The 12,698-nt window shown below is 39.1% G+C and overlaps 1 protein-coding gene across 12 annotated transcripts in view; it reads left to right on the plus strand.

The window, feature by feature from the left end:
* Positions 1-12,698, plus strand: part of PBRM1 (polybromo 1) — an 80,133-nt gene that overhangs the window by 10,869 nt on the left and 56,566 nt on the right. For 6 of the 12 annotated variants that reach the window (XM_049826374.1, XM_049826382.1, XM_049826384.1 and 3 more), the window contains exons 1-10: positions 2-124; positions 2,731-2,853; positions 3,933-4,088; positions 4,816-4,913; positions 5,493-5,640; positions 7,972-8,115; positions 8,820-8,936; positions 9,497-9,565; positions 10,325-10,423; positions 11,542-11,627. In XM_049826374.1, coding sequence (XP_049682331.1) covers positions 2,815-2,853; positions 3,933-4,088; positions 4,816-4,913; positions 5,493-5,640; positions 7,972-8,115; positions 8,820-8,936; positions 9,497-9,565; positions 10,325-10,423; positions 11,542-11,627 — 956 coding nt within the window. In that variant the 5' untranslated portion in view covers positions 2-124; positions 2,731-2,814. Of the gene's footprint in view, position 1; positions 125-2,730; positions 2,854-3,932; positions 4,089-4,815; positions 4,914-5,492; positions 5,641-7,971; positions 8,116-8,819; positions 8,937-9,496; positions 9,566-10,324; positions 10,424-11,541; positions 11,628-12,698 lie in introns of those variants that run through there. The other 6 variants (XM_049826377.1, XM_049826385.1, XM_049826376.1 and 3 more) reach the window with 5 other exon arrangements.

Genomic DNA, 12,698 nt, shown 5'->3' on the forward strand with positions numbered 1-12,698 from the left:
CGGTACGGAGAGGCGGCGGCGGCGGCGGCGACGGCACCGAGGGGCAGCGGCAGCAGCGGTGGCGGGGCGGGCGGCGGAGGGCGAGTGCGGCCGCGGCTGTCGGAGGCGGAGCGCAGCCGGCTGGGTGAGCGGCGAGGCGCCGGAGTCGCGCAGGCGGGGCGGCGGGCCGAAGCCAGGAGGCCGCTGCCTCCCTTTGTGTGGCCGCCGCGGGGAGGCAGCGCCGCCCGGCCGCGCAGCAGCTCCGCCACGGCGGGCCCCGCGCCGAGCCCGCGGGCGCCCAAGCCCCTCCGCCTTCTCCCGTCACCTTCCCCCGTCCCCACCTCCCGCGGCGACCCCGGCCCCGGGTGCGGCCCCCTCGGCGTCGCCGTCCCTCAGCGGCGTCCCGGCCCCGGTGTCTCCCTCGGTTCCTCCCCGCTGCGCCGCGCCGTCCCGTCCCGTCAGCGGGCCGAGCTGGCAGCGGTGACAGCGGAGGCCGGGGCCTCCGGAGCGAGGCCCGAGGGACGGGAGCGGGTCCTGCCCGGTGGGGGTGGGCGGGTGGGCGGCAGCGCGGGTCGGGGAGGGGGCGTCGTCCTGTCAGGCCGTGAGGGCGCAGGCTGGCCCGGTGCCCGAAAAGGTGTTTTTCTTTGTCTCCTGCCAACGATAACACCTCATAAACTGAGCAGGGTGCGAGCCGGGTGCAGGCGGGGGCCCGCCCTGGGGGACGGTTTGGGGGAATTACGCGTTTTGCCTCTTTGTTTCTTGCCCCAGTGTCGATAAGAGGATCGATGTGCTGTGCCTCTCACTTCTTCACTAACTTTCTCCCTTTATAGCGTCTGGTGGTTGCCCTCCCCCTTTTCCTATGTCGTAGCGGGTTTCAGTGTGATCGGTAATCGGGGGAAATTCTGGCTGTGTTTCCCTCCCGTGTTCCGTTGGCTAAATTTGGCATGATTTAGCGAGTATTTCTGTTGAAACGTGGGAGATCCTGATAACGATAGCATACTTTCTGTGGTATCTATCGGCTTTTAGCTTTTTTGTACTTGGAGGCAGAAAAGGAAATGTGCGCTAGAACCTCATTGGCTTGTTTTAGGTGTGTTATTCAAATGCATGTAAAAACTGTTCATTTAATGAGGTCAGACTGGGTAATACTTGTGGCGATCAGTCTAATACAGCTTTCAGGAGAGGCAGTCTTCCACCCGTTGTGTATATATTAGTATACGTGTATATTAGTAATGGCCAAAGCATTTCTTATAGAGATGTCTATGGTTATGTGACATTTTTATGGGCAGTCTGAGCAATTATTAAGAAGACGCTCAAGCTCCTGTTGCACAGGAGATGCCTTGTTTGTAGCGGTGGAGATTCTTGGTGTGACTGTTGAGAGACTTGTGAGTTAGCAGTTACATTGCAGAAGAAAGTCTAGGAGACATGTTCTTAAGTAAAACAGAGTGCCTTTCTGTGCACGGTAGGATTATCTGTGTTTATGAGCATGGAGATCTAGAGAGAAGTTTGCATTTTGGAGCCTGATGCTTGCTAGGAGTTTTACGTAAGCATTTCTCTCACTGAGTATTCATGATGTTGTTCAGACTGATATGTGTTTTGCACCTTCCTCGGTTATTAGAGGAGAAAAATGGTTTTGTCGGCTGTGTACAGAATGGCCAGATGTTTTGATTATACAAGTGTACATCAGCATTTGTGTATGGCTGAGAGCCGCAGCGTACATGCCTCAGATGACGGACATGGAGAAGCCTATATGCAGTTTGCAGGCAGGTGCTGGCTGCGGGGTCCCCAGATCTTTATTTCAGGATGGGATTGGACTGAGTGTACTTTTGGGTTCCTGGGTGAATCAGAATTATTGATTCCATTAGTCCCTCCTGCCTGCCTTTCACAACGAAGAACTTGTGTTTTCTAGCAGCCTCCACATCAGCACACGCCTAGTCTTAGCCATTCGATACTGTAGCTCTCAGATAGAAGTTGGAGGCAGTGCCAAAAGCAACGGGCTGATTGACCATTCCTGAGATGAATTGCCTGCTAATAAAGCACAGTTTCCCTGTATGTGCATGTTATGCAAATGTCCAGAATACCAAAGAGGAAAACAGTCTCTCTGGGGTTTGATTGAAGACAGTAGTTGTATGAACTGAATAGAAGCAATCATTTTGCCATAAAATGGTTCCGTACATTTCACGTGGAATTTCTGAAAAAAATCAGACTTGGAAACTGCTTAGGAATTGAAACAGGTATATCTTTAGTGAACCTGTGTGAATAGATATTTAATGTTGCTTACTTACAAGGACAAAAATCCACTCTGAAGACTGCTGGAGGTGCATCATCACTAGAGAGTCTATTAAATGTTTCTTGACCTTAAAAGTTATTTTCTTATTGTTATAAGCACTGTACTACTTCAGATTCTCTGAGTTTTACTGCTTTCTGGTTTTTACTCTCAGGTCAGATATTGCTTATGTTTACTCCTGCTCTCCTTCATGAATCATTCTCTAGCAAGTGGCTAGAAATCTGTAATATGTATTCAGAAACATTAGAGAAATGTGTTTTTACTGTAAAAATGACAGAAATGTCTAGCGTTCTGTGTACAAAATTACTTTGTAGAGTTTTTGCTAGGCTAAAAATAGTTACCTTCTGTTTCTTGCTTTTTTTTTCTCTGTCACTGTAATTATTCAATGTATTCTTTGATTTTATTCTTTAGTTATCTATCTACTCTCAGTTTTCTTCTCTCTCTCTTTCCGTTTTCTTGTCTTCCAGTTTTGACTGTACTAACACCATTGCTGGTTAGCTACTCTTAGAGTGTTACCTTCTCCCAGTATCTGTACTTGGCCATCAGACACTATGAGGAGACTGGCTTTTCGAGGTGCTGGTTGTACTCTGGTAAATCTGGTAAATTATTGATTGTATGTGCACCATTCTCTCCATTCCTCTGCCTTAGGCTTTTGCTTTTCTTTATCCTAACTGTTAATTATTCCTGCCTTATTCATCTCATTTGTGTGCTTGAAATTAATTCTGTCTCTAACATAAATGCTCGAATGTGGTTATGTTGTGCTGCTATACCTTGTAAATCAACTGTGTGCTTCCTAGAAGAAATTCCTCGATTTGTTTGGAAAATGGGTATAGGCTGGGATAGACCGATCTATTCTGTCTTCAGCCTTTGAGACAGCTACAAATAAAGATATTTTTCTGATGCTGTCACTGGAAGCTGGGAAAGAGCCAACAACTTGTTCCGTAAATCACCATAGTTGTTGGATGGTGGTTATTCATTTGTCACTGTGTTGGTAAATGGAAAACTATGGCCAATAAAGGAGGTGGCTTTTTCTGCTTCTTGATGATTGAGCCATTTATCCTACACATAAAGTGGGAGTGGTAGGTCACATGATGGTCCAGACCTTTTTTTGGCTTCAGTCTAAGACAAGGTATTCAGTAGCTGTTTGAATTTTCATTTGTAATTTGTTTTCTGTGTGATTTTTTTAGTTTGTTTGTTTGTTTGTGATTTTTGTGTGGTTGTTGGTTGTTGGGTTTTTTTGTTGTTTTTTTTTTCAATTTGACATGGAATTACATGCATTTACACCAGAACTAAGCACATGCCTCTGTACAGCTTTTTCCTTTTAAGCAGCGGTTCTCGCTTAGTTATCATGCATGGGATGAGGTATCAAAATGTAGATAGTTTTAAGAACATATCCTAGTAAGAGCTGCTAAATTAATCTTCATCACAGTGAGCCCTAGGCTTCCTGACATTTCTGTCATCGGTGACATTAAAACTGTAGGACCACTTTGATTTCCCTTTACTCCTGCCAATTTTCAAAAAGCTGGTGTTTAGATATATGGCTTAACTGAACTCTAGTATATAACAAACATATGTGACTCATTCTAAGCATTGCTAACTTTATAGTTAGCTCTCACCAGAGAGTTTGGATGCAATGCCATGAGTTTAAGAACGTCTCTCTTCATTATAGAAGAAGTTGGATTCCATGGGTTCCAAGAGGCGAAGAGCTACCTCGCCTTCCAGCAGTGTCAGCGGAGGAGACTTTGATGACGGCCACCACTCCACGAATATACCAGGCCCAAGCAGAAAGAGGAGGAGACTTTCCAATCTCCCAACTGTAGATCCTGTTAGTACCTTCTTATTATGCACAACTTCTTTGAGGGGGGATACTGCATCCCTGCCTGGGAAATGCTGGATTGTAAAATGGATGATCATATGTAGCACATACACACTGGCCCTGAATCTGTTGTTGCCTTTGTTTAGGACCTTGTTCAGCTTTGGCTTGTTCTTGTCTCCCCAATTTAATCTTTTTCTTTCCCATTTTCCTTTTGCTGCTTTTCTTTTTTTGCTGATGATTTTAGCAGATGGAAGGATGTTGGAGAAGGAGCTGAAATCATAACATGCAGAATTTGAGAGCCGTGTCTGAATAGCAAATGCAGAGAGAGATAAGTGGGGAACGGCACAGGCAGCGATTGCTGAAGTGTACAATGTCTCTGTTATGCCTTTGATTTAGTAGCCTAATTAATTGCAGGGCAGAAGAACCCCTGTTGTTGTTTTAGATGTCTATAACTCTGAGAGGATTGTACTGAATTAATTTACATTTTGGGTGTGTTACTTAGAATTAGCATTGAAAGAAAGCTCCCTGTGTTCAAAAAAATAAACTAAAATTCTGCAGTACCTGGCATACTTGTCAGGTATCGTACTAATGTATGAGATGCACTGATTTCTTCACACTTCTGCTTTAGAGCACGCTGTGGATTGGCAGCTTGTCTTTCTCATTGTAAGCAGGCTTTGATTTGTTGCCCCTTTAAGATTTTCTCCTTTTTCATTACTTTGTTGCACTTACATTTTAGATTGCTGTATGCCATGAACTTTACAACACCATCAGAGATTACAAAGATGAACAAGGCAGGCTCCTTTGTGAGCTTTTCATTAGGGCACCGAAGCGAAGGTAAGACCATGGTTCTGGTTAAGCCTCGAATGTGAGGTTTAATCAGGGAGTAAGTGGATATTGAGGAATACTTCAGCATTAATAGCTGTGATAAATTTAAGCTAAATTTGTCATAGTTTCACACCAGTGTTTGATCCGAGTATTTGATGTAATTATTCAATGGGACATGCTAACACTGGTGCCCTTTTTCAGTCAAAAAAGGATACAATGAATTAATTTAAAATGTTCCTTGTGACAGCTACCTAAAACATCTATGCCTTTGACTATAAAATATTCCACATAAGTGGTGGAATGTAATGCTAAGGGCATATCTTGGGAAGATGAATAGAAGTGACCCTTGCAAATGCAGTAGGTAAAGTAAGAGACTGAATTTTATCTCAAACTCAGAAAATTGAGGATGATAACAGAACATGTAATAAAGTAAGGCTACTAACAGACCACTGTCCTGATCTTTTAGCTGTAACAAAAACTTACTGGAACTTTCTTTGTTTTATTTAGTCATAGATACATATGAACTTTAGTGCTGTGGTTTTGGTTTTACCGCTTGGAATATAATGCCTGTTTTTGTGATTGCAACAGAAATCAGCCAGATTACTATGAAGTGGTTTCTCAGCCAATCGATCTAATGAAAATCCAACAAAAGCTAAAGATGGAGGAATATGATGATGTGAATGTGCTGACTGCTGATTTTCAGCTTCTCTTCAACAATGCGAAGGCTTACTATAAGGTGAGGAAAATACATAAAAAGGCTCAAATTCATTGTAAAAGTGGTAGAGACATGTTCAAATTATTCCTTGGTTTGGCAAAAAACCTTCTCAATTTAGCCTTTATTGTTGGTAAGAGAACAGCATACATTGCAGTTATTTGCATATATGTTCCCGTACGGTTGACCGTATCTTTGTAAGATGTCCTACCATAGGAATCTTTTTATGGAAAACCATAGAATAATGTGGGGAGGATCTTCATGTAGTTTTCCAAAAGAGAGAGGAAGCAAAAATAGAGATGTAAACTGAGAAAAATACTCTTCTATCAAAGCTTTCTCATTTCACAACACACTCTGTCTAACCTTTTGGAATGGAAAAAGATATATTTTTTTTCTCAAAAGGAAGAGTTTATAAATAAGCAAGCATGCAGTAGGAGTGTTGAATCTTTCTCTCTCACTGGCCACTTAATATGAAAAAAAGGCACATTGATTATCGTCATCAGTGTTGATAGATTGTGAGTATACATGGTGATATATTTCATCAAGGGTGCAATCCCCATCTTCAAGCTGGGTGTATGTTTTATTTTAGATGTTAATGGTTTTTATTACAGTTGCTGTAAGGAAGTGGGGAAAAAAACCTGGCTTAATCTTGTTTAAAGGAAGGCTATGTTAAATACATAAAACAGTGAAATTGTATTTAGTGACTGAGATGATACAGCAAATCTAAAACTGCTAATATTACTTTTCATATGTCTGACTTTGGAGATGATCCAAATGTCTGCTTTCTGAATAACCCAACCAGCCTAATGAGGTGACATTCAGAAAAGCAGTGCTTATTTTGTTTATGTTTGCGTGTGTGTGAAGCTTTTTGAAAAACAGTCAGATTTATGGATTAATGCATTTACACATTCTGGTTACAGTAGAAAAAGTACAAAGGTTTCCAAATTCATTGTGTACTCCCGAAGCTTTGCAAGGCACTTGTCCATTAATGTTGGCTTTTTCATGGTTTCTACTGAGGGAGAAGTCCTTGATGGCAGGAGAGAATGATTAGAATTTTACAGAATGTGTGCTGCCTTTGCCTACAGAATAGTGGACTCAGAATTATGCCTGTATCATAAAAATCTTGCACGTAGAATAGAAACAGGTAGTCATCATTCTAGGATGAAAGTATGTTGACATTTCCAGAGAAATTTTGGAGTTGTGAGCTGGAGATATGACACACAAACATAGCCTCTTCTTTTTTCGTCTTTTACCTTACCCACGCAGTTCCAATGACGCATATAAAACAGGGACAGCTGATTCATTGTCAAGGTCTTTATTGCAGCAGGTGTTTTATTGGCAATGCTAGATTTGAACGCAAACCTTTGGTTTTTTTAGTATTTCAGTTCAAGTCTTAGACTTTTGAGCATCTTGCATTAATATAGAAGGAAGGAGACTAGTGGAGCAGAATACCCTTCAAATCTGTTCCTCATAATTAACACCTGGTCTAATGTCTTGAGAATATTTAAGCCTAGTAAGGTAAGCTTAAGAATAGTTCTCATGTTGGTTTCTCATTTGTATTCCAAGTTGTCAGAGGTTGAGAAAGTGAAGTAAGAAGAGCATAATCAGCAGTAATAAGGTGACATATCTGCAGGAATACCTGAAATAGAGGTTAAGTGACAGAGGAAAGGGAAAGAAAAATACATAAGAGTGGAAAAGCAGTCTTTTTTCTGGGTAGTGTTCTTAAGTAGTAATGTTAATAGGCACATGCTTGTCTGCCCCTGCCAACTCTGTATTTACGAAACTTAATCTGCTGACTCAATTCTTCTAGCTCTTCCAAAAAATATACTTAGATGTGTAGCATCTTAGGTGGTAGCATCTTGTCAGGTTCTTTGGAATTTCACGGTTAACGCTGAGTGTAAATCATTGCAGTGCTTTCAGAGATATTGGCACATTTGTTGGCATTCTTGTTCTGTAGAAATTAATTTTCAAGTGTTACACAATCGCAGCAGTACTGGCTAAAATCACATTTCTGGCATACTGATATTTAGTCTATTTTAAATATCAAGTGTTATGCTTCAGCAAAACCTAATGATTTCTCCAGATTCATCTAATAGGCTTGTACAAGACTGAACCCCAGTAATTTTATTGCTAAGTTTTCTGAAAAACTTAAATGCTTTGGAGTGATAGAGGTTATATTTTCTAGTGCTTATTGTGATTCTTAACATCTCTGTTGAAGAATGACTGAAGCAGGAATTTCCCAGGTTTTCTGTTATTTATTTAATGCATTTAGTACCTTTTAACTAATAATTTATCAGTTTCCTTCAGATAAGAATGATCTGAATTTTGAGTAGAATGTTTGATTTGTTTTTGCAGCCCGATTCTCCTGAATATAAAGCTGCCTGCAAATTATGGGAGTTGTATTTGCGCACAAAAAATGAATTTGTTCAAAAAGGTGATGCTGAGGAGGAAGACGAAGATGAGGAAGGACATGACAATCAAGGCACAAATTCTGAATTAGTAAGTGCGGGCATGACAGCTGTAGTTGGAAGAGGCCATGGCTGTGTATGGCACCTGACTCTATAAGAGGGAGATTGGCCTCCATATGTGAAAAAGAATTAAGTCTTTTCATAGTTAAATTATGCCCCAAAAGGTATTTCTTATACAAGTTTATTAGTTGTTAATTTCACAGCATTGTATGTGTGTTTCACTTTTGCCTAGCAAAAAAACATTATGAGGTTTTCTGATACAGATAAAACGTGGTTTTGGTTTAGTTGAAATAACATGATGTGTGCCTGATATGCCAACATTGAGGTTTGATGCAAGCAAGCTTCATGTCTAATGACATCATTTTCCAGCATGTGTCCCATTCAGTTAGTGCAGCTGTTCCTGGAGTGTTTTATAAGCCAGATAGGATGATAGGAAGTTTGGGCTTGTCTAGTTTTTGTGATGTTGGGATGCATATTTTCATTAATGTTGACAACCAAGTCTATTCTAACAATATGTAATGTATGTCTGACAGTCTGTAGTGTAAATGTAAAATTAATTTTTTTCTCATGTGCTTTACCTAAATGCATGAACAATGTTGTTTTGAAAAGTTGCGTCTGTGTTTTATAGCTGATTTTTTCTGTCTTTGAAAAGTAAATTAATATATTTCAGTGCAAGCTGAAGCACTCCACTATGGCTGCTATTAAAACTTCTTCTGATTTGATTTCTTATATTAGTCTTCTCCAGGTTACCTGAAGGAAATTCTTGAACAGCTTCTTGAAGCTGTAGCTGTTGCCACAAACCCATCAGGACGCCTCATAAGTGAACTGTTTCAGAAACTTCCTTCTAAAGTGGTGGGTATATTATAATATTGGTTGTGTTCTAAGTTGGAAACCTGGACATTTATGTAACTGATGTTATATGCTATGATGGGCACACTCAGGGTGCAGTTCTTTGTTACTGTCTCATCAGTGGCAAACTCCAGCTGTTTTTAGAGCTTCCCTCCTTTGCTCTGACCCACTCAATCCCAGCCCTTCATTGTAGATTGGGGCTTGCCCTGTTAAGCCAGTTTCGGTAATTGGGTTTTTTTGATGCAGAGTTTTTAATCTTTGTAAGTATGTCTGATTTCACTGTTCTGTTTCGGGGTGTAGGGTAACAAGTTTAACGAGCAAAATAAATACTCTGAAGACCATCACCACTTACTTGGCCTTCAGGCAGAACTGTTCCTTTATGTCAGTTTATTGATGAATTCTAATTCCTTGTATCTGGCTTGCCCAAACTGAAGCCTAGTGCTATGTTGATGAAGCTTACGCTGTTCTTATCTGCAATTAATCTAATAGCTCATTCCGTGAGCTATTAGAAGAATAGCTTTGTGACTGTTTATAGTAATATATAAATTATTTTTGTTTTCCAGCAATATCCAGATTATTATGCAATAATAAAGGAGCCCATAGATCTTAAAACTATTGCCCAAAGGATACAGGTACAGTACGTCAATGTGTCGGAGTATAGACTTGTTTAACAGTAAGCATTCTGAAATTGTTAGAAGCCAAATTTTACGATGGTAGGAAAGGCAATGTGTTTTTCCCCTGCTGTTTGAAAATCTGAACACTATGCTGATTTAATGTTCTGTGCTGAGTTAATGCTGCAGAAGTAGCTGTGTTGAAGATCAAGCATCATAAACTGTAGTGTGCTGGCATTGAGCCTGAATATCTTGGATTTCTTGATGTTTAATGGTTTAAAGTAGTTCCTTGGCAAGTACTGCTAATGTAAAACACTGAAGTATTGAAGCTTGGTCATGCATTATCATCACCTACTTTTGTTGTAGTGCTATAAATAAATGTTTTGTACTGATACATTTTTCATCTTACTTCTCCAGTAATTTGAAACACTGTTCTGTAATTCTAGCATTTTGTGTGTAATAGTGAGCGCACAGACTAACTGAACTAGCAAATAAAGGTAAAATAACATTTTGTCAGAACCCTTCAAAATTAAGATAATCTGATTTATTAAGTATTTTTGCAATCTTTTACTTAGCATTCATAAGCTTTATAAGGGCTTAGCACTTCCTTTTAGATGACTTTTTCCAGATGCTTATCTGTCCTCTTTATAAATACGTTCTCGTTTTTCTATAAATGTTCCCTTTATTCTATATGAATTCCCTTTGCTTTTCACTACTGACTTAGTGCTCATGCTGTCTGAAGTTTGCCACTTTAACCAGTTACATTTATTTTTTGTATAGAATGGAACTTATAAAAGCATTCATGCAATGGCAAAGGATATCGATCTTCTGGCAAAGAATGCCAAAACCTACAATGAGCCTGGATCACAAGTATTTAAGGTTAGTTTCAGTTGTTAATAGTTTGATTTGAGTTCAGATTTTCTTTACTACTTTCTGTGCTAATTGATTCTTAAATAAATCTTTAGCATAAGGACTCTGTTTGCATTTTTTTTAAAAAAAGCTATTAGTGGCTTTTCCTTTGTTTATATTGCTTTTAGTATAATTGGGGTGTCACTTTTTTTTTCTTGAGGTGTATGATTTTTTTCCAATTAAATTTTATCTCGGGATATGAGTTATGTAGCTTCTTTGCAGGAATGGAGGATTCCTGTACTTGTAATTGAAGTTGAAATGGCTGAAACTACATGTTCAAGTGATAGTGGTAGTACTCAGCTGTTAACTTCTTTCCAGATTGCAGAACTGTTTCATCATAAGCTTCAAAACTAGAGTCATGCATTTTTTGCATGGTTTTTGAAGATCCTCTTCCTTTTAGCCATATTTTTGTGACCAGATTGCACCTGCTATCTTTTTCATACTTAGTTCACCAGCATTTTGTGTACGAATTATCACATTGCTGTCTCCATACACTCTGGAAATAGGAGAATTTCAGTGGTAAATTATTCCCTTGTGTGTTCGGTTTTAAGGGCTTTGTAGTGAGAGACCTTGTATATGTATAACACTGTTATTTAAGTGGTTCTTGGACTTTTCCAATGGTACTTCTGTTTGGATTGTAGTTTCAGTTCCTAGTGACATGACTGACACTTGTAACATCACTCAAAGTTTGTAATCTCTATTTTGTGAACACTTGCTCTGAATATTGAGTCCACAGGTATAGAATGAGAGCATTATAAAGCTCGGTAATGGTAGTATCTTTTTGATTGCAAAGGCACAGAAACTCATTTGCCTGTTTGGTTCAAAGTGGTATTTGTGTATATTTGCAAACTGTAGATTTTTTTTAAAGTATATGACAAAAAATGAGCTCAAAGCTACTCAGCTATTCTATTCAGTTTTTAGAGGCCACTGTGGGTGTATTTCAGGCAGACTTTGTTCTATGCTTCATTTCTCATGCAAAATTGTTTTATATCTAAATGTAAAAACTCCTCCATTTTTGTTTTAGATTTTTAGATAGATGGGTAAACCTGACTTTCAACATTAAACAAAAAAATTCTTCTAATTGACAGGATGCAAATGCGATTAAAAAAATATTTAATATGAAAAAGGCTGAAATTGAACACAGTGAGTTGGCCAAGTCAAGTCTCCGAATCAGGTACTGCAAATAGAGTTCTTTTTACAATCTCATAGAAAAATGTCTATAGACATTCCCTTAATTTTGCTGTGGAGAATATAGTGGGAAATAATTGCTTGAAAAGTTAGTTTATTGTTGTTTAAAAAGTTATAAATAGTAAAATAGTTTTTGGAAGGAAACTTTTTCTTGAAATCCTTCTGTGGTGAAATATTTCTGTGATGTACTTGATTATGAAAAACAGTGTCAGTGGATCTTTTATAACTTAAGCTATGGCCACCTTCTACCACATGTGTTTATAAGTTAATAGCAGAAAAGGAATAGTGAAGAACAAGGTGCTTTGATGGGCTTTGCTTTACGAAAAATGCTGGATATTCTTGAACCTTGTTAGGAGCTGCAACATAAGAGCTCACAGTTAATTAGGTAGGGGCAGAAATATAGGAACAAGACTGCAGGCAACAAATATTTAGAGGGAAGTCCACATTATATAAACTCTTGTTTGAAAACCAATTTCTAGCTATGAAAAGAGGCACAGGACACTGAAAATCTGGACTTATTAATCAGTGAAGCATAGATTTGGTCTTGAATAGGCAGGTATAAAACACTGTTGATAGGTCTATTTGTTTCATGGAATGATTTTATTTAGGAAATAACATTTTCTTCCTGTGACAATCCATAATGTACAGAGAAGTGATGCAGTCATTTTAGATGTTTCTTATCTGAAATGCAATTAGATTTCTTCTCGTATAAACTTTTTACTTTTGAGTGTTACTCATAAGTAGGTTTAGGTATTATTTGCCAGTATGGGCTGTGTCATTTGACTAGAAAAATAAAGCAATGTCTTGCAAGTCATCCAAGGAGTTAGCAAACTCTTTACAAAGTGGACTCTCTTCATGTATTTGAGCTGTTTACTGGTATTTGATGCCGGAAAATAACTGCTGTCATTTCCTGCAAAGGTTTGTATGGTACAACTGAAAACACTAGCACTCCTGTACTTTACTGAAAGGCAGTTTAAATTTTTTTGTTGACTGAAAAATGTATAGATGGTGTCAGTATTAAAAGTATTGCCTAGGATTATTACATGTGAAAGAAATG

The sequence above is a fragment of the Accipiter gentilis genome, chromosome 23 (genome assembly GCF_929443795.1).
Source record: "Accipiter gentilis chromosome 23, bAccGen1.1, whole genome shotgun sequence".
Taxonomy (NCBI): Eukaryota; Metazoa; Chordata; class Aves; order Accipitriformes; family Accipitridae; genus Astur; species Astur gentilis.